The sequence below is a fragment of the Pseudophryne corroboree genome, chromosome 1, assembly GCF_028390025.1.
Source record: "Pseudophryne corroboree isolate aPseCor3 chromosome 1, aPseCor3.hap2, whole genome shotgun sequence".
In the NCBI taxonomy this organism is placed as follows: domain Eukaryota; kingdom Metazoa; phylum Chordata; class Amphibia; order Anura; family Myobatrachidae; genus Pseudophryne; species Pseudophryne corroboree.
The window spans coordinates 397,543,051-397,568,862 of NC_086444.1; the positions used below are offsets into that span (position 1 = coordinate 397,543,051).

A 25,812-nucleotide genomic window follows, 5' to 3' on the forward strand; every position below is an offset into this window, starting at 1 on the left:
GTCCCCAGCAGATATGCCTCCTGTAGTTATGCCCGCTGTAGATATGCCCCCAGTTGGTGCACCACCAGTAGTAATGCCCCCATAGTTATGTCCCCAGTAGATGTGCCCCAGTAGTAATGCCCCCGTAGTTATGTCCCCAGTAGATGTGCCCCCTGTAGTTATGCCCGCTGTAGATATGCCTCCAGTCGTTATGCCTCCAGTAGTAATGCCCCCGTAGTTATGTCCACAGTAAATGTGCCCCCTGTAGTTATGCCCGCTGTAGATATGCCCCAGTAGGTTTGCCCCCAGTTGGTGTGCCCCCAGTAGTAATGCCCCCCGTAGTTATGTCCCCAGTAGATGTGCCCCATGTAGTTATGCCCGCTGTATGCCCCCAGTTGGTGTGCCCCCAGTAGTAATGCCCGATGTAGATATGCCCCCAGTAAGTTTGCCCCCAGTAGTTATGCCCCCAGGTGGTGTGCCCCCAGTTTGTTTGCCGCCCAGTAGATATGCCCCCAGTTCCCCCTCTAGTAGCGCTGCTTACACACACAAAAGATAAAGAAAAAAAAAACCACAATACTCACCTGCCCCGCTCCTGCTTCCGGACCTCAGCCTCCATCTGGCGCCAGCTCCTCGCAGCTATGGGAGAGACGTCATGATGTCTCTCCCATAGCGCACAGCCGCACACACTGCCTGAGCCGGAAGCTGTAGCTAATAACACAGTCTCAACGGGCACCCGGAATTTCCCTAGGTTAGGTGAGAACGCAGTTCCACCCCGTTCCGGCTCACTTTAACCTATGGGTACAATGCTTACTGCAGTGGTCCCACTAGGGGCCTGATTCACTACCGTTGAGATTGCATGCAGTGAGCGATTATTGGTAGTCTGGGCATGCACTGCAAATGCATTGTGTGTGTGAAGGGTAAAATGCGACCGCACTGCATATGCAGCCTAATTGTAAAGAGTAACCATTTTGATTGACATGAAGTGACCGTTTGTGGGTGGTAACATGGTGTTTGTGGAGAGTGGTTGGGAACACGCAGGCGTTTCATGGACATTTTTAGGGCGTATATCTGACGTCATCTGCGTATATCTGACGTCATCTGCGAATGCTGCATTCAAAAACATGGCGCCCGGTGCGACTGCATTCTCATTGATTTGAAAATGCTGGGGTCAGCCGCAAATGTCAATGGTGCTCATTTTTTGCGTATGCATTGTGAACCTGCTACTGCATACGCAGATTTGCAAATGCATCGGTGGACGTCTATTATCCTTTCTGGGCATGCGATTTTTAGCAATACCAGATTTGTAAAAATCGCTATCTCAGCCTCAATAGCGATCCATAGTCAAATAGGCCCTAGGTCTGGTTAAATGTAGAATTCAGATTTGTTTATGCATGTATCCCAAAGTGTAGTTGCTGTGCAAACTAAGCAGTGATGACTAATTTCTTTTATTACTTAAATATTATGGAAGCAAAGCACGTTTGTGAAAAGCATGGTGTGCTTCGGTTAGTTTGTGTGGGCAAGTACATGGCTTTAGTGGCATCACCAGTTATGGTCTAACCCTAACTGCTCGACAAACTCTGGCCAATATGTACTGCACCTACCAGAAGCAGTGCGGTCACTTGCACTAAGCGATGCGTCCCCTGTGGCATATGCCAATAGTGTGCACAATGTACAACATAGTGCAGTCCTACCCAACATGCTCCTCTATCACATATGTGTGTGTGTAACTCTGGCTCTGATACTGGCCAGTGCCTCCCCAGCCACTGACCTCACCGCACGTCACTGTTCTCTAATATATCTCTCTATTAAAATCCCTCTACTGCATCTCTCCATCTTATTCCTCAACAGTATCACTGTAACACATTCAGTCACACCATTATATCTCACACGTTTTCACCGTTATATCATAACAAATGTACACTTTTTTATTCATCGATTTATAATTCTGAATGGGTTACCTTTTATGCAAGTACATGTAGTATACTGTATGTGTTATCATCCGAGTACTGAGAACATTTTCACACAGTAATACAAGTAAACAGCTAGTTTATGTGTTTGCATCCATGTTAGCTTCTGATAAACATCCTTCAAGTGTCCTACCCAATTGATTTTTGTGTACTTTGTATATCTATAAAGGTGCTTATGACCACTTATCCATAAGAAAAAACAGGTCTCTCTGGGCTTAAATACATCATTATACCCAAACAAGGAAATCTAGCAGGCTTGGGCTTCATGGAGGAATAGACAGTGCTCTCCAGTTAATTGTCGCTGTTCTTTCACTGGTATATCATGCTTTGATGTGATACTAATTAGTCTACAGCATTTGCGGGTCTTTTTTATCTTACCAGATTTAATTGCAGAAAATGAATAACTTGCACATAATGTCATGAAAGCAGCTTCATACATGAGTGAGAGCATGGCTGTCTCTTTAATCTGTGATGTTTTAAGTTTGCTGACTATGTTACAGGCATAATAAGCAGTGCTTCTCTCCACAGCTGCAAACAAAATGCCTATACCAATTGGGAACAGTCAGGAAAAGGAAAATTGTGTTATTATAGAAACTTGCATTTACAGTGGTTCCAGGATAGATCACTATGGCTTTGTATGATTTGTTATACTGAAGAATGTTTGTAGAAAGCATTATACTTGGTGCTGATTTTCAGTCAGCCTGTCAGACTGAGGAAAACTGGCTTTAGGTTTTGTTTTTTAAAGACATAAAATTGCTCTACAGACCACTGTGCAGAGGGAGTAAGATGGCTTGTATTGTTCTGAGTGAGGGGTGGTCTTCAGTTGCCGGCTGAGGTGCAGGAGTTTCTCAGAAGGAATTGGAAAGGACGGTGCTTTGTTGAAAATATTACTTTATCACATACTGTACAATGTACATTCTCAAAACTTGCACACTGTCTGACTCTTTCAGTGGATAGTACTGCTGTGTGGTGCTGCATTGGCTTGTTACATATCAGCTTTTTACATATTTCTTGTACGTGTGTCTTTTGCTTCGAATATAGATTGCTTTTTAAAATGAACATCACTATTGGGCGCCCCCTCTTCTTCTTATATATATATATATATATATATATAGAGAGAGAGAGAGAGAGAGAGAGAGAGAGAGAGAGAGAGAGATGTCTCTTGGAATTGATTTTAAAAAGTTCAGAAATACAAATGAACTTGTCTTTCTGCTCCTGGTGTTGGGGATTTTTACTGTTTCTCTGATATACATTAGATCACAGGTTCTCAAACTCGGTCCTCAGGACCCCACACGGTGCATGTTTTGCAGGTCTCTTCACAGAATCACAAGTGAAATAATTAGCTCCACCTGTGGACCTTTTAAAATGTGTGAGTGAGTAATTAATACACCTGTGCACTTGCTGGGTTACCTGCAAAACATGCACTGTGTGGGGTCCTGAGGACCGAGTTTGAGAACCACTGCATTAGATCATTCCCTGCCTATTGTGGTTTTCTGTATGTCTTATTCTGTTTTTGGATTGTGTATTTTTCTTTGCTCAATAACAATATTAAATAACAAAAAAATAAAATAAAATCTGAAAAATTGTAGCCAATATACAGTATGCTACTGAAAGATTTTTTTTTTTTAACATGGAGGGAAGAAGCATAGCTTTGGGCATGGTGTGTTGGATAAAAGATAATAAACTAAATATAAACAGCATTATCTGTGACTCATCTGCCTGGCTGAGCCAGATTAATAAATATGGGTAGAAATAATATAGTGCCCGATTCAGACCTGATCGCTGCTGTGCGTTTTCCCACAGCGGGTGATTATCGATTGACTGCGCATGTGTATGCACTGCAATGTGCACGCACGACGCCAAACAAGCTACAGGACGGTGCGAAAATTTCGATGGCGCGGCTGTTCGCAAGGTGATTGATAGAAAGAGGCCGTTAGTGGGTGGTAACTGACCGTATTCTGGGTGTGTCAGCGAAAACGCAGGTGCTCCCAAGCGTTTTCTGGGAGGGCGCGTGACGTCAGCTCCGGACCCGATCAGCCTGTTTTTTTCGCACTGTAGGAGTAAGTCCTGAGCTGCGCCCAGACTGCACACAGTGGAAAAATCATTAGATGGTGAGTGAGTTGCGAATGGATTTGCAGCTGTCCGCTGACTGAGGGACATTTTTGCACGGCGTACACATGCAATCACACACTTGCATGGGGCGAATTTACACTCCTCTTGGGCGGCGACTTTCTGATCGCAGGACAGCAAAATTAGCAGCGCAGCGATCAGGTCTGAATCACCCCCATAATCTGTTAGCAATAGGAATGTATAGCTATTTAGATCCTTGCACCTCACAGGTCAAAATTTGCAGCATAACATTTTTCTGTCTATCTGATTTAGGTATTTTTTTCCAATTCTGGCTTCTAGCAGTTCCTTCAAAATAGAAGTACATAAAAATGGGGTGATTATTAAATATTTTTCATTTTGAATATTTACTTAGCATATGTTTGAAGGATTTATAGAAACGATTTCTAAATCCATTTATTTTAGACTATCAATAAAGCTTAGCATTTCTGGCTTAGTCCATTGGAAAAAAATGTGCTAATCTGCTTTGGAAATTAATGGAAAATATTAGAATTTAAGAAATTGCTTATTTGAAGTTCAGTTAACACAGTGGAAATAGTATTCCTCATACAAATCAACTAGATGCTATGAAATGGATTATTTTTCAAATGCACAAGAAAGATAATTTAAGGTCTATTTTTTTGTCTCAGTGTATTCAATAGAAGTATGTCAGTTTTATCATTTAGATAAAATGTCATAGAAATATTTTGCATTTCTAACTTGATGCAGAACAATGACAACTAATTTACTTAATTACAGGGACAAGTAAGAAGGTTCGGTCAAGCTTTGGTAGTTCTTTATTAATAGGGACAAGTAAGAAGGTTTGTATAAGCTTTGGTGGTTCTTTTTTTATTAAATGATTTTACTTAGTGGATTTTAGATTATAATCCCTCAGTATTTATAGATTGTTGTGATATATTTTTTTTCTTTTAAAACATGAATGAAGTGATTGTTCTTTGTTGGTGTCTAGCTATTTTAATAGACAATTCTGAATTTTCAATTTGCAGTGGGAGAAAAGTTTAAATGAGGGCCCTTTAATGGATACTGGGTCATGATCAGACCAGATGACGTTGTGCATATTTGATAATATAGAAACGATCAGTGAGAATGTTCTCTACTTTGCAGTATGAACAGCATGCTTGGAAAATAATCAATAAAATTCCTGTCAGTTGAATGATATACTCCCCAGGCATCATGCAAATCAAATTCATTTAGTTGGAAAATGGGACAGATAATAAATGGGATTAGCCAATAATTTGAGATCTGTCTAGGGATAAAGTAGCACATGAACATTTCCAGAATTATAGGGGGACCCTCCTTAGTTAGTTCAACTATACCATTATTTTCAGAAACTATTTGATTATGATGAGAACTGGGAAAATATATGTTAGATAACACATTTATATTTTACTTCAATGACTTCACTATTCATTCAAGTATGATGGAATATAAAGGCATCCCCATTTTCGTTTCCTGAGCAATTTGTCAGATTAAGGGGGACATTTACTAAACAGTGATAAGAGCGGAGAAGTGAGCCAGTGGAGAAGTTACCCATGGCAACCAATCAGCACTGAAGTAACATCTATAATTTGCATACTATAAAATGATATAGAGCTGCTGATGGGGCAACTTCTCCACTGGCTTACTTATCCACTCTTATCACTGCTCAGTAAATGTCCCCCTAAGAAAGGATTGTTTATGGGGTTTTTTTTAATATTGCTGCTATCTGGACTTTTTGTTTGTAAAGAAAATCCAATGCTAACTTTTTATTAGGTCACAGGTAATCAAACTCCATCCTCTATGCCCCAAACAGGTCATGTTTTCCAGGTCTCCTCACAGAATCACAAGTGTATAATTAGCCTCACCTGTGGATCTTTTAAAATGTGTCAGTAAGAAATGCATATAACTGCTAGATGACCTGGAAAACGTAAACTCTTTTGGGGACTGAATTAAGAAACACTGTATTATTAGGTGAATGAACAGTGAACATTTTCATGCATGGACATAAGATTCAGAAGATTGCGTACCTTTATGGGAGTACAAGAATAAATAAGATGTTACCTCCATTGCAGGGGAAGCTTGCGGGTGGGAGACGTTTTTCTGATTAACGTCATGTATATAAACTAGAATACTGAATGCTGTATAAGTTTAAGAATACAATCTTGAATTTCTGAATATATGCATTTTACAATGAGTCTTAAAAGAAAAACTTAGTTGTGTTGTGACTTTAGTTTTATTTAAAAATTGCGGTTCATAGCATCTATGCACATTAACAATGTAAGCCGATAAACCTCTGTAGATTAATGAGCTCTACAGATTAAGCGAGATCCTTGCAAACGAAAACGTAGGCACACAAATGTGCATGATAATCTGGAACACAGTTAAACCAAGATTTCAAAAGGGGGCATTTTAGGGTATTTCTGGTTGTACGCATGGTCATCCACTATGTAATAAGACTTTATTTTTTCACCAGCTCTGATCTGGTATAGATTGGGTCTTATGGGCCCTACACACATTGTGATCCGCCGCCGAGCTGCCCGACGGCGGATATGGCCGACGGGCAACCCGGCGGCGGGGTGCAGTGTCGGGGGGAGTGAAGTTTCTTCACTCCCCCTGTCACCCGGCTCCATAGCAGTGCAGGCAAATATGGACAAGATCATCCATATTGGTCTGTATGCACAAGCGACGGGGCACCAGCGGTGAACGAGCACTGGGCCGCGCATCGTTCATCGCTGGTGCCTCCACACTGACAGATATGAACGGTATCTCGTTCATTAATGAACGAGATCGTTCATATCTTTCAGTATTATCGCCCAGTGTGTAGGGCCCATTAGACCATGGGGTCTATTCAATTGATTTTGGATCCTTTCCTACATACACCTCTAGTTGGCATCTTCCCTGAGCCGACGGTAGATGTACAGCTAAATGTTCTTTTTGCAATTCAAATGTAAACTAATTCTTCTATATAAAAAAATAAAAAACACACTTAAACTATGATTGTTACATTTATCCCTGTTACCCACTGAGTTATAGCTTGTGAAATGTGTAATCATACAGCACTGACTGACTTTCTCCAACCTCCATAATTAGTAGCACACATTACTACAGTGGTCTTCTCGTTGGTAGGGTCCTTAGACCTATGAATGTCATTTTAAATATGTGAAAGGAGTAGAGGTGATGTGACATATACCAAATGCAGGTGGCTGGAAGGTAATCAGCCATGTGTCTCCAACACCCCCATCACATGATCTCCCTAGACTGCTCATGGCTGGATCATATATAAAGTACCCACTGTAAATGATTTTAAATCTGCATATAACAAATCTTTATCAACATATACATGTCACATGAGCACAGAATAAAATTAAGCATGAAGTAATAAACATTAAAAAACCAAGCTGCGATCATTCCACTAATAGTTTTACATTTTTAAAAACAGTTAAACTCCATTATGTATCGTTTAGGGGAAGAACATACAGTTTTCCAAGATTCTGTAAATGGAATCTCTTACAACTCCCTACCTGTTCACACAGGACTCCAATGAGCCCTTCCAGATCTTGTTTTTCATGAAGCACCATTTGTTTCTCTTCATATTCCTGCTCCAACTGCATCTCAAACTGACGAAGCTAGGAAAAGCAAGAGATATATATGACACATTAACACGTGATTAATATCTGTCACTTTGTTGTCATTTCTTTCCCAAAATCTTCCACAACAGAGAGGTCCCCGCCAATCTTTCTTCATAATGAACAGGGCCAAATTAGCAATGGCGTGGGTGGGATTGCATCTTCAGGTCTCCAAATAAAAATAGGCCCATCATCATGACAGTATGATGATGACCAGCTAAACAGCTGGCCACATGGTCGGCCATTAAGTATAATTAAGTATTAACATTGTATTTCTATTTTTCTCACAAAATAATGCAATTTTTCCACTTTTACATATTTAGGGACACATTAATGTACAGGCCCATATGGCTGTGCCCAAACCCATGCAGCACTGGTCGCAACCCCTCAATTCTCACAACAGAACTTGATCATATTGAGCCTCTGGCCCATGTCACCCTTAACTTGACCTTGTTCATTCATAAAATGTTGCATATGTATGGGACCCAACATGCAGGTGCACCTGTGAGGTAACTTTTACATAGGGAGATAAGGCTGTACATCATGACGTCTCATTAATTTGGCCTTGTTTGCTTTTCATCAGAAAGTCCCTTTATAATAGATATTACACTCAAATGTTTGCAACCTGACACTACTAAATTAGTGAACTGATTCAATTTAAACCTTAGATTTTAGTTTTCTGCTAAAACCTTCCACCATTCGTTTTCTCACAGACTGTGTTCAGGTACAATGACTGCACCGGGCTTTGGTGCATAGCGACGGGATGGTGTGAAAAAAGTGATCGTACGGGCGATTGCAAGGAGATTGACAGGAAGAGGGCGTTTGTGGGTGTCAACTGGCCGTTTTCAGGGAGTGTCTGGAAAAACGCAGGCGTGTCCAAGCGTTTTCAGGTAGGGTGTCTGACGTCAAATCTGGTCCAGGACAGGCTTAAGTGATCGCAGTGGCTGAGCAAGTCCTGGGCTGCACAGAAACTGCACAAAATACGTTTGTGCAGCTCTGCTACATATCCTTTTGCACACTTGCACAGCACAAATACCCTCCCGTAGTATGCAGCGACTATCTGATCGTAGGACAGCAAAAAATGCTGCCCAGCGATCAGGTCTGACTTAGGCCCTTAATTTCTGCAATGTAAAAATGTCACAGTTGTGTCCTTGAATCTTAAACACTAGTGCACTGAAGTGTCAGACAGGATGGCATTTTTTAAAACTAGGCCCCAAAGAGCACATACTGCAAAAAAGAAAAAGAGGTGCAATGAAGTAGCTGGATGACTAAGCTAAGTGACCCAAGTGGGCGGTACAAACACCTGGCCCATCTAGGAGTGACACTGCAGTGTCAGACAGGATGGCACTTTTAAAAACTAGGCCCCAAAGAGCACATAATGCAAAGAAGAAAAAGAGGTGCAACAAAGTCGATGGATGATTAAGCTAAGCGACATAAGTGGGCAGCACAAACACCTGGCACTTTTAAAAACTAGGCCCCAAAGAGCACATAATGCAGAGAAAAAAATAAGAGGTGCAAGATGGAATTGTCCTTGGGCCCTCTCACTCACCCTTTTGGTTTATAAACAGGACATGAACACTTTAACAAACCAATCATTTCAGCGACAGGGTCTTCCACAAGACTGTGGCTGAAATAATTGGTTTGTTTGGGCCCCACAAAAAAAGAAGCAATTAATCACACCAAAAAAGAAGCAATTAATCTCTCCTTGCACAAACTGGCTCTACAGAGGCATGATGTCATCCTCATCCTAATCCTCATCCTCCGATTCCTCACCCATTTCAGGGTGTGCATCCTCCTCCTCACAGAGTATTAATTCGTTCCCACTGGAATCCACCATCACAGGTCCATGTGTACTTTCTGGAGGCAATTTCTGGTAAATGTCTTCTCGGAGGAATTTATCATTCATTTTGATGAACATCATCTTCTCCACATTTTGTAACCTCCTACGCTGATCGCTGACAAGGTTACCGGCTGCACTAAACACTCTTTCGGAGTACACACTGGAGGGGGGCAACTTAGGTAAAATAAAGCCAGTTTGTGCAAGGGCCTCCAAATTGCCTCTTTATCCTGCTAGTATACATACGGCCTGTCTGACATGCTGACTTGGATTCTGTCACCGATATAATCCTCCACCATTCTTTCAGTGGTGACAGCATCATATGCAGTGACATTAGACATGTCAGTAATCTTTGGCAGGTCCTTCAGTCTGGACAAGATGTCAACACTCGCTCCTGGGCCTCTACCAAATTAATCCTCCCAGTGGGCCCTTCATGTTACAGTCCAACATTGGATCTAAAGCCCTATTTTAATTAACCCATGCCCAGCAATTGTCTAACCAACTGTTCAACCATCACATTAACCAGTGGATTCTATATTTTAATTCCTTTAAAATCAAAGTAAGACAACAGGCGCCTGATAACATTCAAGCACTATGCCGATGTTCACGCAGTTGAGCATTTTTTTGTCTCTGTACATGTTATATCTACCTCCCGACACTGCAGTGCACATGGTTTTGCCTATTGACTAACAAATTTGCTGCTGCGATCAGATCTGAATTAGGCCCTAAGATGGAAAATCTGCACCTGCATAGGGCTAGTGCAAGTTTCGATGGTGCGGCTAAAGATGCACCAAGGGTATATCAGCATTTACAGAAAGTGGGCATCTCAGTACTTACTCATTTGGATGCACTGATGTCATCAGTGAAGGGCTTTATGCCGGCCTTTGCCTAAAGTCACAGATTCTAACTCAGAATCAGACCATAGATGTAACTCTTAAGCATGGAATAGGAGAACAAACACACACAGCTGCATAAACCCATAGCTGCTCTGTGCACTGGCTGTAGAGAAAGGGTTTGCTCTACCTTTACATTATTCCATTTTTTTACATTAAATAATTGTCATATTTTAAACCAGCAAACCCCTGGAAGGTCCATGGCAACATTTTTAGTAACATGTATGAACCACTACCTCTTTTTTAAGTAGTATTCTAACATACCAACCATTGTCTTTAATCATTAACATGTTAATGGCTTTTATAATTATTAATGTTGCTGTATGTAGCAATGATATACCAAAGATCTGTACTCAGCCCCCCTCCCTCCCCCCGCACATTAATTTATGGCGCCAGCACCTTTTTTCCAGATAGATGCACATGCACAGTAGACACTGGTACAGTGCCAGAGCCTTCAGACCATGCGCGGGCATGAGGATGAGGAGGTCTGCAGGAAAGGTGCCCTCTGATGATAAAACACCCATGAGATAGGGAGCAGCAAAAGAAATAACAGGATTGTTGTCAAAACACCTATGTTTACTCATAGCCTTTACTGTGCTATACAGTACCTTCAAATTGTCCCACTTTGGCCTTTTCGGGTACTATCCCACCCATGTGCTGCAGTGTCCAGGGGGGTGAGGCAGTAACTGAAAAGGGAGGGTGACTCCCTGCTGCTCTGCATATCAGAGCAAGGGGTGTATAGATGCCGCAAGCATGCGCTTGGCATCTACATAGTGCGGGGAGGGTCTCTCAAGACAGCCCAACATCTCTGCCATGTGGCCATGCTCCTTCCCCGCGGGTCTTGATTTTAAGATCATAGATGTAAGGAGTTATGCTACGCAGAAGCATAATACTATATTTAGCACACGCATTCCCGTGTACCATGGTCATATTGGTAGCAACCCAGAAAGTTCCATCTTACTTATACATTCAATGATCAGTATCATACCCGTCGTTGACATGACTGACGAATATCTTCTAATTCCTCTTCTTTATCCTCTAGTTCTTTCAATTGCATCTGTTTCATCCGCTCAATTTCCATTTCAAATCGAAGACGCATCTGTTGCAGAAAGCAGTAATCACATTACAGGTGATGAAATGGGGATGCATTCAATATCCCGGTTGTTGGGATCCCGGCGCCGGGATCACTACCGCCGGGATACCAACACCTATTCTCCCTCTTGGTGTGTCTACGACACCCCTGGAAAGAGAAAAAATAGCATGGTACAGTGAGCCCGCAAGGGGCTCTTTTGCGCTTCCCCACTGCCAACATTCCACTGCCCGGCATCCTACGGTCGGCATTCTGACCGCCGGTCTATAGATACCAACTCATTGAAATGATGTTTGAAGTGCAGTGATTCATATTGTACTTTTACCATGGGGTATCCGGATGATAGATAGTGTATAGGTTGACTGTCAATAAATCAACACCATATGGTCGACATGCACAAAAGGTTGACAGATGAAAGGTCGACAAGTTCAAAAGGTCGACACACAAATGGTCAACATAGTTTTGTGGTTTTTCTTACGTGTTTTCCCAACATTTGCTTGATTTACTAGCCCAGTGGACTATGATCGGGAATAGTAACCTGTGACAAGTGCAGCGGTAGCGGAGTGAGCCACCTTTTCCGAAGTGTGGCGACCAATCAAGCCCATGAAGGTATACGTTTTTGCAAATAGTGGTCACATATTAGCAAACATTCAAGATTTGACCCAAAAACTAAAAAACAAAAAAAACAAAACTTATGTTGACCACTTGTGTGCCGACCATTGTCATGTAGACCTTTTGTCCCTGTCAACCATTTATCTGTCAACCTTTTGTAGCTGTCAACGTATTGTACCTGCCATACCACACCCATGCCAGGAATGCAGTGCCATCATATTAAAAAATACAATATTATATTCTGATTGCACTGCACAATATAGATTGACTATACTAAGGCTATATTAATATTATTTACGTATATATATATATATATATACATATACATACATATACTATATATATATATATATATATACACAGTATATATAAAAATATTATATATACTATACCAGTGGAACCCTGTCAAAATATATGGTTAGTTGATTTTTTTTAAAGAATAAACTCATATCAATCAACAAATGTAAACTTGCTTGTGCACACTCCTCCCATAGAATTAACATGGGAACATTACTGCTCTGCAACGCCCAAGCTTGTATATATAGACCTTCGCCACGCAGTGTACAGACATATATATATATATATATATATATATATATATATATACACTAGGTGATTCATCGCTCCCTACGGGGCGCTCTTCACACCATCGTAAGGGGCTACGCCCACTTAACCCTTGCACGCCCCTTGTGGGGTGCAATATTTTTATTATATGGAGTATTACCTCCAATCATAAGAGTGTGAATTGTTAAATATTGCGCAGACAAAGGGCATGCAATGGTTAAGGGGTCAAAGCCCCTTGCAATGGTGTGAACAGCGCACGCAGGGCCTGATGAATCACCTAGTAGGTGCTGTGGTTGGGGGAGTGGCGGGTGCGGGGGAGAGGCGGATGCGGTCCGGGAGTGCCGTGGGTGGTGGAAGGGCGGTTGCGGGGGTTCCACGGGTGGGGGAGGGGCTGGGGAGGTGGTGCCGTGGGTGGGGGTGGGTGCGTGGGGGTCCGGTGCCACCGCGGGTGGAGGAGGAGTGGTTGCGGGGGTGCCGCGGGTGGGGGAGGGGTGGGTGCATTGGGTGGGGTAGGGGGTGCTACGGGTGGGGGAGGGGTCCGAAGCCACCGTGGGTGCTAGAGGGTGTGTGTGGGGGTGCCACAGATGGGGCCCGGAGGTACTGCGAGTGGGGGAGGGGAGGGTAATCTTTTCCTGCTTCTACTCCTGGAAGCAGCTAAGCTGCTGTCCTCCCTTTGGCAGTGGCTCTCCCGGAGACTCGCACCGCAGCCAAGCAGCCACTCATTATTGTTAGCACCGGTGTCCCAACGTGACGCATTACAGGGAAGAAGATGCACTCAATAAACTACAGCTCTCAGCAGCCCTAAGGGCAGGAATGCTTCGGCGCTAAGGGCTGCTGGGAGCTGTAGTTTATTTAGTGAGTCTACTTCCCTGTAATGCGTCGCGTTGTGACACACTGGCGCTAACAATAGTGACTGGCTGGCAGAACTGACACTGCACACCCACTGCACTGCACAGCACTGTCATCTTTTACATTGATTCAGCGTTCTGACATTACCCTCCACAATTTCACCCACTCTATCCGTTACATTAGCCATCTCAGGGCTTCCAGGCCGGCAGCTGTGCTGTGTTGTGCTGTGTTGCGGAGTCAGGGCCTCTGGGGATCTGGGTGTGGCTGTGGCGGGGAGGCACTTCTGTGACATCATGTGCAGAGGAGGCTCTGGGGCTTAGAGAGTGTGCGGCGCAGGGAGGGCTATTAAAGCCTTCGAATGCACCGCTGTCATACACATCTATGCCGGTGGCCACAGCAGCTTTTGTTCCACCTGCACCGTGGCTAGGGAGTGGAGATTGTTGATGCTGGAGGGGGGCAGGCGGACTGGCAGAAGGACATCGGACGTTGCAGTAAAAGGATTTTTTCTCCCCCCCTATCTGCAGCGCAGATACTTGGTGCAGATGCAGTGGCATACCCTCCAGCTGTACCTTTTTGGCAGGTACAGAACCTTTTTTTATGGTCTGTACCAATTTTTGGCTCTCCAAACTTCCATTGAAAGTATAGGAAAAGGGGCGTGGCCACACATTTCCCCCCGTGGCCATGCCCACTTTTTCGAATTTGAAGCGATTTTTATGTGTAAATTGTTGGAGGGTATGTTGCTGCAGATGCAGTGGGCCTATTTTGGGGTGTGGACCTGGAGTTGCAGCTCCATCAGCCCCATTGTTAATCCTGCTCTGGGAACACACAGCAGACAAAGGGCAGAGCCTCCCATTGGATGTAACGTGTGTGGGAGGGCGTTTCTCACCCAATCAGCTGTTGACTGGGTGTGATAGACCTGCTGCTAACCCAGTGAGAGCTCCTAGCCACGCCCAGCGTTATACACAGAGTCACAGATCTGGGCTATTATATAGGAGATATATATATATATATATATATATATACACACAGTATATATGCAGTAAAAATATATATACTATAAAATCATTAGTGTACATACTATATTATATGATGTTGAGTCCAAGTATTCACAACACGTAATTGTTGTTTGCATGTGTGCAGTGTTAAGTAGATTCCGGTTTGATTTTAAAAAGTTTAGATAATGGATATTTATATATCATTTGCTTTGTACTTTATTTTCTATTTGTGTCTGCATTTAATTGTATTAAACATTTACAAGTCAAGCGATAAATCATCCAAGTTATCTTTGTGTATGGAAACATCGGACTTTCAGTGATTTTCTTCAGTCCTCTATAATACATATACAGTTTTATATAATGGTTGAGATGGAGCATTATATGTCTGGGAAGAATGGTACCGTGTGTCCTTTCAAGAAGGAAGATGGGTATTTTTTGAGGACTATGGGAGGAATATAATAGTGAGTCTCTAGCGATCTAGCCAATCAGAGTGACCCTATTCCTTCTTATAGAGAATGTTCGCAAGTGACCTCTCATTAGCAAAAAAGACAAGTTGCGTCATCTATGAAGGTTTTTTCTTATTTGCCAAGTACCCGGGATGTCTACATTGACTGAAGAAGGCCTTTCCCTTTGAATTAAGTAACTGTATGGGGGAGTGTTCTACAGTTAATGTTTCCTGTTTTTTTTCCAATTATTTACAGATGGAGTACAGGTGCCAACAGGCCCTCGATGCCTGGGCATGTTGGCATTTATGGTTCTCCAAGTATCATCATGCCCTAACAGCCTTGCTGGGGCCAGTAGTTCACCTGTACAAAACAATATTTGTACTATAAACCACTACCTCCTTATCCAAAGCACCAGAACTATGGAAAAGAGCCCTAATGCTGTTGCCACTGTTTCTGTGGACACTGACATGGACCCATCATGCATACTGTTTATGGTCTAGGCCTACTGTATGAATCATCTTCAATTGCATTCCTTTCCAAAAAGAGATGGAAATAGTCTACTGTATTTGCATAATCTCCATTTGAGAAGTAAGCTGTGATCACTGGATGAGGAAACTGTCTCGTCCAGGTACCTTCTCTTTCATGAAAATGCATTGGTCCTGCAATTCACAGGCTATTATACATTGGCCTTAATGATAAATTGCAGCAATGGAAGATTTCATAAATAATAATTATTTTCTGTACAGAATTATATGAAATGGACTATCTAAGAAAGATGAATTAATACATACTTAATAATTAGCCATTAAAGAGTATAAGACATGTAAAGATGTAATATTGTTACCTGCTCAAGGTGCTGTATGGAATTTGCTTGTTCTGCCAAGTGCTGGTTCTGTTCAGCAACACTGGATTCCAACTCCCATACTTTCTTCTTTAGCAAAACTACAGAATTGTTGTCCAATCCATTACAAGATGATAGGTCTGTTATCTGTTTTCCCAGCAGTTCTAATTGCTTGGTTAAGTTGGTTGTCTGCAGTTCTTTTTGCTGTGGGCAAAATGGAAATTGACAATTCTTCCAACCGTATGCATACTATGAAAGAGATTTACCTTTAATAATAATAATAATAATAATAATAATAATCATAACAACAATCTGCTGCCTAGAATAAGTGGAGCTTGGCAACATGGAAACCTTGGTAAAACCTGTAAAATATTCTGAACGACCTTTGAACAAACAGCCATCTGGTTCAGAGGCGGAACTACCGGCAGGGCAAGCAGTGCATTGCACTGGGGCCCGCCTCTGTCCAGGGGCCCAAGCATGTAATGAGTCAAACTGACTCATTACATGCCGCTGTGCGCTGCGGGCAACCGCTGCCCGCAGCGCACAGCCGCCCACAGAGGAGAAGGGCAGCGGCACGGACGGGGGAAGGAGGAGGACGGAGGTGATGGAGGGAGCCGCAGCAGCGCTTTGTTACTGGTGGAGGCGCTGCTGCTGCTGCCCCTCTGCTTCACTATAGGCTGTCTTCCGAGAACAGCCTATAGTGAAGCAGGGGGGCAGCAGCAGCAGCGCCTCCACCAATAACACAGCGCTGCTGCGGCTCCCTCCTCCACCTCGTCTACTGCCCGGGAATCGTCAAGCTGCACGAGGAGCCTGAGCCAGCGGAGAGGGTAAGTATGATTCTACTTTCTTTCTTTCTCTTTATTTCTTTCTGTCTCTTTCTTTCTTTCTTTCTTTCTTTCTGTCTCTTTCTTTCTTTATTTGTTGAGACTGCCTGCCGCTATGTGTAAAAATGGGGGACTGCCTACCGCAATGTGTAAAAAGGGTGGACTGCGTGCCGCTATGTGTAAAAATGGGGGACTGCCTGCCGCAATGTGTAAAAAAGGGGGACTGCCTGCCGCAATGTGTAAAAATGGGGAATCTGCCTGCCGCAATGTGTAAAAATGGGGAATCTGCCTGCCGCTATGTGTAAAAAGGGAGAATCTGCCTGCCGTAATGTGTAAAAATGGGGAATCTGCCTGCCGCAACGTGTAAAAAGGGGGAATCTGCCTGCCATAATGTGTAACAAGGGCACGCTGTCTGCCGTAATGTGTAACAAGGGCACGCTGTCTGCCGTAATGTGTAACAAGGGCACGCTGTCTGCCGTAATGTGTAACAAGGGCACGCTGTCTGCCGTAATGTGTAACAAGGGCACGCTGTCTGCCGTAATGTGTAACAAGGGCACGCTGTCTGCCGCTATGTGTAAAAGTGTACGTTGTCTGCCGTTATGTGTAAAAAGTGTACGCTGTCTGCCGTAATGTGTAAAAAGGGGGACGCTGTCTACCGTTATGTGTAAAAAGTGTACGCTGTCTGCCGCTATGTTTAACAAGGGCACGCTGTCTGCCGCTATGTTTAACAAGGGCACGCTGTCTGCCGTTATGTGTAAAAAGTGTACGCTGTCTGCCGTAATGTGTAAAAAGTGTACGCTGTCTGCCGCTATGTGTAACAAGGGCACGCTGTCTGCCGCTATGTGTAACAAGGGCACGCTGTCTGCCGTTATGTGTAAAAAGTGTACGCTGTCTGCCGCTATGTTTAACAAGGGCACGCTGTCTGCCGTTATGTGTAAAAAGTGTACGCTGTCTGCCGCTATGTGTTACAAGGGCACGCTGTCTGCCGTTATGTGTAAAAAGGGGACGCTGTCTGCCGTAATGTATAAAAAGGGGGACGCTGTCTGCCGTAATGTGTAAAAAGGGGACACTGTCTGCCGTAATGTGTAAAAAGAGGAATCTGTTCGCTGTAAGGTGTAAAAGGGTCTCTACCTGGTGTAGTGGTGCTACTGTGAGGCGTAATTTTAAGAATGGAGACTACTGTGCACCGTTTTAGGAATTGGTATTATTTTGTGGCCACACCCCTTCCCCGCGAAGCCACACCACTATGTATTTTTGCGCGCGCCTACGGCGCGCACTGCCCCTGTTTTGCATGCAGGGGTGGGGCTCCGATGCCGTTTCTTGCACACAGTGCTAAAATGTCTAGTTACGGCACTGTTGCTAGGTATCCATTTCTCTGGCCCTGAGCAGGTCCCCCTCACCAGATCCTCTCAAGGGGTGAGGGGGTGGACTTGGATGGGATGGGGGGGGGGGGGGGCAAAGCATTTTGTCGCACCTGGGCACACCGCTTGCTAGTTCCGCCACTGATCTGGTTATTAAATGAATGTTTAAAGCACATTTTACTTATTTAATAGGTGAGATGAGAGCTACTGTTTGTGACAAATACACAGAAAAAAAAACCTCACCACTTGGTAACTGTATACTAAAGTTTTCTATTTATACCTATCTCTTGGCAAATTGTAGGTTCAGATCACTGGGGAAGATCCAACACAATGAAAGACATAAAAAAAATTTTGTTGCAGTGTCAACCAGCAATGGACCATGATGTAAGATTGTCCAATGCATGAGTACTACTCTTTATAAGTGAGTGTGATTGAACCCCCTTTTTTTTTTTTTTTTTAAATGATCACAATTTATACAGTATTAACTATGTATCTTTCTCTTTTTTTTTGGTCACAATTTATACAGTATTAACTATGTATCTTTCTCTTTTTTTTTGGTACACCCATTGAGAATATTTTTTCAGTCCATAAATAAGAATATCTTTTAAGGTTCATAAAGCACCGGAATTATACCCCCTACTCTTTTTAACATATTTGCCAGAAACAAGTCCAGTTTCTGATTTACCATATTCACACACAACTGTAAGCTTCACTGGTGCAGATAACCAGTTCACATGGTCAACAGACGCAAAGCTTGACAAAAAGGTCAGCTCTAACCCAAAGGAAAACCACAAATGAAGCAACAGACTCAGGGAAATCCAGAACAATAACATGAAGGTACCAAGAATAAAGGCTTAACATGTTTGGTCTAACGCTTCACTTAGACATAGACAATTTGACCACAGATAAGAACCACTTGGACCATCTAGTCTGCCCCCCCACCCTCTTTTTTTTTTTACCATATTTTTAGCTCAATCCTTATTTGATCCTTATTTCTTTGTAAGGATATCCTTATATCTATCCCATGCAAGTTTAAATTGCTCTACTGTCTTAAGGGGGGTACTCGCGGAGCGATCGCTGCTTAAAATCTAAGCAATCTGACTAGATTGCTTAGATTTTAAGCAGCGATCACTCCGTGTGTACCCCTCACAGCGATAGCGATGCGCAGCCCTGCGGATCGCTATCGCTGGTGCTAGATTGGCCTGCATGCAGGCCAATCTAGCAAGTCGCTCACTTCACCCGCTGGGTGAAATGAGCGCCCCCGCACGCTCAGCGCACATCGCGCTGTGCTGAGTGGGGGGAGAGATGTGTGCTGAGCAGTTCACTCAGCACACATCTCTCCCTAGATCTGACCGTGAATACGGGCCTTTAGCCTCTACCACCTCTGATGGGAGGCTATTCCACTTATCCACTACCCTTTCTGTGAAGTATTTTTTCCTCAAATTTCCCAAGAACCTTCCCCCCTCCAGTCTCAGTGCATGTCCTCATGTCCTATTGTTTCTCTTCATTTGGAGAATGTTTCCCTCCTGGACTTTGTTAAAACCCTTGATATATTTGAAAGTTTCTATCATGTCCCCCCTTTCCCTTCTCTGCTCCAAACTATACATATTGAGATTTTTTTATATTTCTGGGTACACTTTGTGATGTAGGTCATGCACCATTTTAGTTGCCCTTCTTTGTACAGTCTCTAATGTATTAAAATCCTTTTGAAGATATGGCCTCCAGCACTGAACACAGTATTCTAGATGAGGCCGTACCAATGCCATATACAGTGGCATTATTACTTCTTTTAAACTGCTGTTGATTCCTCTCCCAATGCAGCCAAGCATCTGACTAGCCTTCCTCATTGCTTTTTTACATGCTTACCTGCCTTTAAGTCACTAGTGACTCCTAGATCCCTTTCCTCCTCAGTAGTTTCCAGTATAGTGCCATTAATACTATATTTAACCTTTGGATTTTTGAGACCCAAGTGCATGATTTTGCATTTTTTTGGCATTAAACTGTAATTGCCACACTCTTGACCATTCCTCTAGTCTACCTAGATCCTCAATCATTTGTTTTACCCCACCTGGTGTGTCTACCCTGTTGCATACCTTTGTGTAATCTGCAAAAAGGCATACTTTCCCTTTAATGCCATTTGCAATGTCACCAATAAAGATATTAAAAAGCACTGTCTCAAGTACAGATTCCTGGGGAACTCCACTGGTAACATTTCCCTCCTGTCAATGCACTCCATTTACCAGAACTCTCTCTTTTCTATCCTGCGTCCAAGATCTTATCCATTCAATAATCCTAGTATCCAATCCCAAGTTTTCAAGTTTATTTAGCAGTCTGCAATGTGGAACAGTGTCAAAAGACTAGATAAGCTATATCCACAGCTCCACCTTTATCCATCACTTTAGTCTGCTAACATTAGTTTCTGAAGTCCCAAAAAATGTAGGTAAAAGCATGTTTTTGAGGCTGTTCAATTACCCCATTGGCCAACTGTCATAGCAACTCACTGTTATCATGTGCTGCATTTCTTCTGACTAGCTGAGGACTAAATGTTACTTGTTGCATACTACACTGAAGTTTGAGGGTTCCCCTTTTTACACTTTGATTTCAGGGTCTGATATGTTAATCATAGATCTTTCTTAATGGAACCCACAGCAGTTTCCATGCATAACTGCATTAGTGAGGCTTCAGTGTTAGTCATTTCTGCCACACAAGAGCATTTGCAACTCACTGTAAGCATTCTGGTGCACATATTGAAATAATAGCCCAGAAGATGTTAGAAGGCAAGTGCCATTGTAAAAGTTTAAGTCAGTGATCTCCATAGCATAATCCCATATTGGCATTATATATCCTAACAATGGCTGGAAATTCATGAGACCAATCTCCTGTCACACTACTATCATGCTGTTCCATTACTCTATGTGTTTACGGTGCACAATATATACACTGTTATCTTTTGTAGGCTATACAGATTTTCTCATATTTATTTATCATGTTACTTATACATAGAACCTTAGCATTCAGTGCTTTGTTAGCTTTATGCCTTGCTGTCAGCCTTCAAGTATTTTATTGTACCATTGGAGAAAGTTTTTATTTATTTGTGGACAATAATGTCTGCTATTTTTTTGTATCTTTTATTTTATAGCTCTCACTTTGCAACATTTTTTATTAATAGTTATTTACTTACACTTCTCCGTACCTCTGCAGATCACCCACCTAATGTATTCACCCTAATACTGGGTACATCAGACAATATTCTGAATGATATGCCGCAATTCTGACATTTCGGAAAGATATATCGTTCATATTGTCCAGTGTGTATGCACTAGATCGTCAATGATGTACGTTCCTGTGGATCGTCAATGACATCCCCTGTCGTCCGTACATACAGTTCAATCTGGGGATGTCATTGACGATACCATGCTGCTGAATGCAGCATGGCTCCTGCTTCGCCCCTCCTGCCGTCGTTCGTTGTTGGTGGCTTCGGTAAATGTTTATGCACTTGCCGATGCCACCAGCCCAGCGGGAGCTGCTTTTATGGAATCATCCAATAGTTATTTGCAGAGTGACTTTATTAAATAAACATATGATTGTGCTTTGCACTTAAATGCTTTTTGTCTATATTGAAATATATTGAAATACTGTACACATTGGGGGAAATTCAAATGTTTGAAAAGTCGGTTGGGTGTCTGTTTTTTCCTATCTAATAGACAGGAAAAAACAGACACCCAACTGATTTTTCAAACATTTGAATTCCCCCCATTGAATGTTAACACACTGTCTCTGTATTTCAATGTTTTGGGGCATGGATCTTTTAATCATGCATCTTTAATGCAAGTCAAAGCACATGATGTTTTTCTTCCTGTAATGTATATTAATTCCTATAGTCCTGAAATAATTTATACAACTTTTCGTACCCAGTGGCACTATATAAATAACTGTAAATATATAGACATAAAAGTAAATTAAATGAGATGGCAATTTTGTAATTCACAGCAACATACTGTTGACATAACCTTATGTGACCCTACATGATCAAGAAAGCTGAACATCAATCTAATGTACTAGTGACGCATAAGCCAGGCATCCAGACACTTTGTCACCAATCTCACCTCTAATTGCTGACGAAGTTTTCCCACTTCCCATCGGCAGGATGCATTCTCTTGTGTCACCTTCTCGCGTAAGCTCTTCTCAAACATTGCTTCTCCAATTGCCTGAGCTAACTGCATATCAAACCTGCACAGAAAACCATCCAATTACATTGTTTTCTTACACAGCTCCAAAATGGGATGAGTGCTTCAGAGAATGTTACAGGGGGATTAAATGTTCAGCAAGTAAAATAGCAGGCTAAAGCAATATCATTAACTCCACAAGTTACTTGCAAATGCGTTTGTCAGGTGACATTTCACTTCTGTCACCATAAAGTCTGATAAAATATCCCTGGATGGCAAAATACTAGAATCATGAATCATACGTTGCAGAAGGAAGTGACAAAATTATTGAAATCAGCCATTTCTATTCAAAGAAAGAGTGCTAACATTTAATCCTACAAAGTCCTCCCTACAGCAATGTTACCAGTATCCAGCAGCTCTGCATTTATCTCTAACGACTTGTTATTTAGAAATACAGCTTTGGAACGCATCAAAAAATTGCCTAAACTGTTCTTTTTTCCAGGTTCACATATCTCTGGTTAACATACTTACAGAACATGAACACAATTCATCAATCGTAGAAAATGTATAACACAAACTGTTGAGTAGATCAAAGTAATACGGTGTATACCTATTTACAGCACTTTGAAGCTGGTTTTGTTGTATTCTATTTAATCTTAAATACTATTTTCTTCAAGGAAGGAACATCAAAGAGTTTGATGCAGCTGTAGAGACACCACTTTCTACAGCAAGGGTTGTAGGGATTGCCTCCCCGCAGTACGCAATGACATACACCAAGCATACACAGCTGGCTCTATATATTTGCTACTTCCGTATATTATAGTTTATAAAAGATTAATTCAGTATAGAAATGGGTGAGAGAGCAACGCATCTACTAGCATTGTGTGTTATTTACAATTATTCTCTCATTGATAGAATTATGTTAAATAAAGCAAGTTTCTATTTAACACCCAAAATTTCTTCCTTTGTGATATTTCCATGAAAACCTATGTTAATTGTAATATAGAGATACTATTATTTCTGATAGATCATTTTCTGTCTTTTGCTGACATGACTGAGATCACAGGTTCAATTCCCACCATGGCCCTGTGTATAGTTTGTATATTCTCCTTGTGCTTGCATGGGTATTCCATTTTCCCGTCACAGTCCAAAATTATACTGGTGTACTGGCTCTTGCCAATATTAACCCTAGTGTGTCAGTATGTATATATATATATATATATATATATATATATATATATATACATACATACATACATACATATAATACATGAGACAAGTGGCACGCACTATAGAGTCCATTAGTTCAGAGTGCAAGGTCTTGTACATGTAAAATGGAAGAACAAAATGAAGATCAGCAACATCCAAGAAAATAGCTTTTATGTAGCTTGCATCATACCACAAAGAAATCCATAAAGTGCAATGTGCAAAAATAGCAGGAGATCCGCAATAGAAAAGTTGTTGGCAAAAGGCATAATAGCATACTGTTACTTAGCCAAAGTGTGCAGAGATCCACCTGTGGGGTGTGTATCCGGCCTGACAGCTGTTTCGGTGTGCATTCCACACCTTAGTCATGATCTCCTGCTATTTTTGCACATTGCACTTTATGAATACCTTTGTGTTTATGATGCAAGCTACATATAAGCTATTCTCTTGGATGTTGCTGGTCTTCATTTTGTTCATATATATATATATATATATATATATATATATACACACACACACACACATATATATATACATATGTATAGTATATATATACACACACACCTATCCCTACCTTTCCATGAGCCACCCGCTCCTGCTATCTACCCTTCTCTCATCCTGCCTCATACAGTCCCTTTACTTACCGTCCTCCATTGCCGGTCCTCTTCCCTTCCAGCGAGTGTGTACACATCACACCTAATGTGCATGGCGCACATAGCTCCAATTAGGTCATCACGCAAACATGTGTGTATATACATGTTATAAAATTATTTTTTTTATATATATATAAATAATAATATATTATATATAATTATACTGTATGTAGCAAATACCTGCTTTTTTCATTTTTTTTATTTATTTACTAATATTCATGTATATGTATCTTTAAAAATAATTATAATTACCGGTGTGCAACAAAATTTTATTTATCTGAGTCTGATTGGTTTAGGCTCATGTAAAAATCTTGCCTACTGAGCGCAGACAAATAGAGAAATATGTAAAGACTGCACTGCTCGATTTCTGTCCAGTTCACAGACTTCATTGGGAAATAATGACTGCATCTGGTGTGGATTACATTCAAGTCAACCCACCGTATCTTTTTTTCGGGATTAAGTTAAGGATTATTATTGCCTCCTTTGTGGTACTCTTGGTTAATGTGCACTATCCCTCTAAATTGGGGTACTTTTTGTTTTTAAGTATTCTATTTTTATTTTTGCTTTTATTAAATATACTTTGTGACTTTGGACTTTCAAAAATCACTCATCTGGGATTAACTTCATTGTGGTTACCATATGATTACTGGAGAACCATTTCCATGTGATTAGGATTAGCGGTTTGGTGGAATACCTGCCTACTACACACTGGACCAGGGTTCAGACTCCTGCATCCATAAAGCTGTGAAAGAAGCCATTATGGGCCTAATTCAGACCTGATCATAGCAGCAAATTTTTTAGGAGATGGGCAAAACCATAGGGCTAATTCAGACCTGATCGCTGCTGTGCGTTTTTCACACAGCGGCGATCAGGTCTGAACTGCGCATTCGCCAGAGCCACAGTGAGCCGGCGCATGCCAGAGAGCCGACGGCTGTCTCAGCCCTGCGATCGCCTCTGCCTGATTGACAGGCAGAGGCGATTGCTGGGCGGGAGGGGGCGGGCTGGCAGTGTTTGCCTGCCATTTAGGGGGTGTGGCCCGGGCAGCGTGCAGGAGCTGCGCTGGTAAGGAGCTACTCTTCCAGTACAAAAGCATCGCTGCTGTGCGATGCTTTTGTACTTGTGCAACGGGGCAGGGCCTGACATGCGCGGCGAACTAGCCTTGTGCTGGGCTTCCCCCCGCATGCCAGGAAAGCTGCTCGTAGATGTGCTAAATTTAGCACATCTGCGATCGGGTCTGAATTACCCCCATTGTGCACTGAAGGAGGGGCAGATACAACATGTGCAGAGAGAGTTAGATTTGGGTGGGTTATATTGTTTCTGTGCAGGGTAAATACTGGCTGCTTTATTTTTACACTGCAATTTAGATTTCAGTTTTAACACGCCCCACCCAAATCTATCTCTCTCTGCACATGTTATATCTGCCCCCCCCCCCCCCCCCCTGCAGCACTGCAATCAGGTCAAAACTCGGCAAAACTGTGCATTCGTATGCACCGCAATGCACAGGCGCTTCGTACGGGTATAAAGTGAATCGTGTTGGGCAATGGATTTAAAGAAGAATCCATTCGCACAGCCGATCGCAAGGAGATTGACAGGAAGAAGACGTTTGTGGGTGTCAACTGACCGTTTTCAGGGAGGGGTTGGAAAAACGCAGGCATGTCCAAGCGTTTGCAGGGTGGGTGTCTAACATCAATTCCGGGACCAGACAGGCTGAAGTGATCGGGCAACGACCAGAAAAGAGAAGAAAGCGATCACTAGCGCGATCGCAAGAAGATTGACACTGGGGAGGCGTTCCGGGGC

The 25,812-nt window shown here is 42.3% G+C and overlaps 1 protein-coding gene across 6 annotated transcripts in view; it reads right to left on the reverse strand.

Annotated features, from left to right (window-relative positions):
- The window catches only part of MYO18B (myosin XVIIIB), a 1,127,577-nt gene that overhangs the window by 377,098 nt on the left and 724,667 nt on the right, over window positions 1-25,812 (reverse strand). For all 6 annotated transcript variants that reach the window (XM_063913212.1, XM_063913213.1, XM_063913208.1 and 3 more), the window contains exons 31-34: window positions 22,097-22,220; window positions 15,809-16,009; window positions 11,397-11,507; window positions 7,574-7,678 (exon numbers count right to left, since the gene is read on the reverse strand). In XM_063913212.1, coding sequence (XP_063769282.1) covers window positions 7,574-7,678; window positions 11,397-11,507; window positions 15,809-16,009; window positions 22,097-22,220 — 541 coding nt within the window. The remainder of the gene's footprint in view (window positions 1-7,573; window positions 7,679-11,396; window positions 11,508-15,808; window positions 16,010-22,096; window positions 22,221-25,812) is intronic.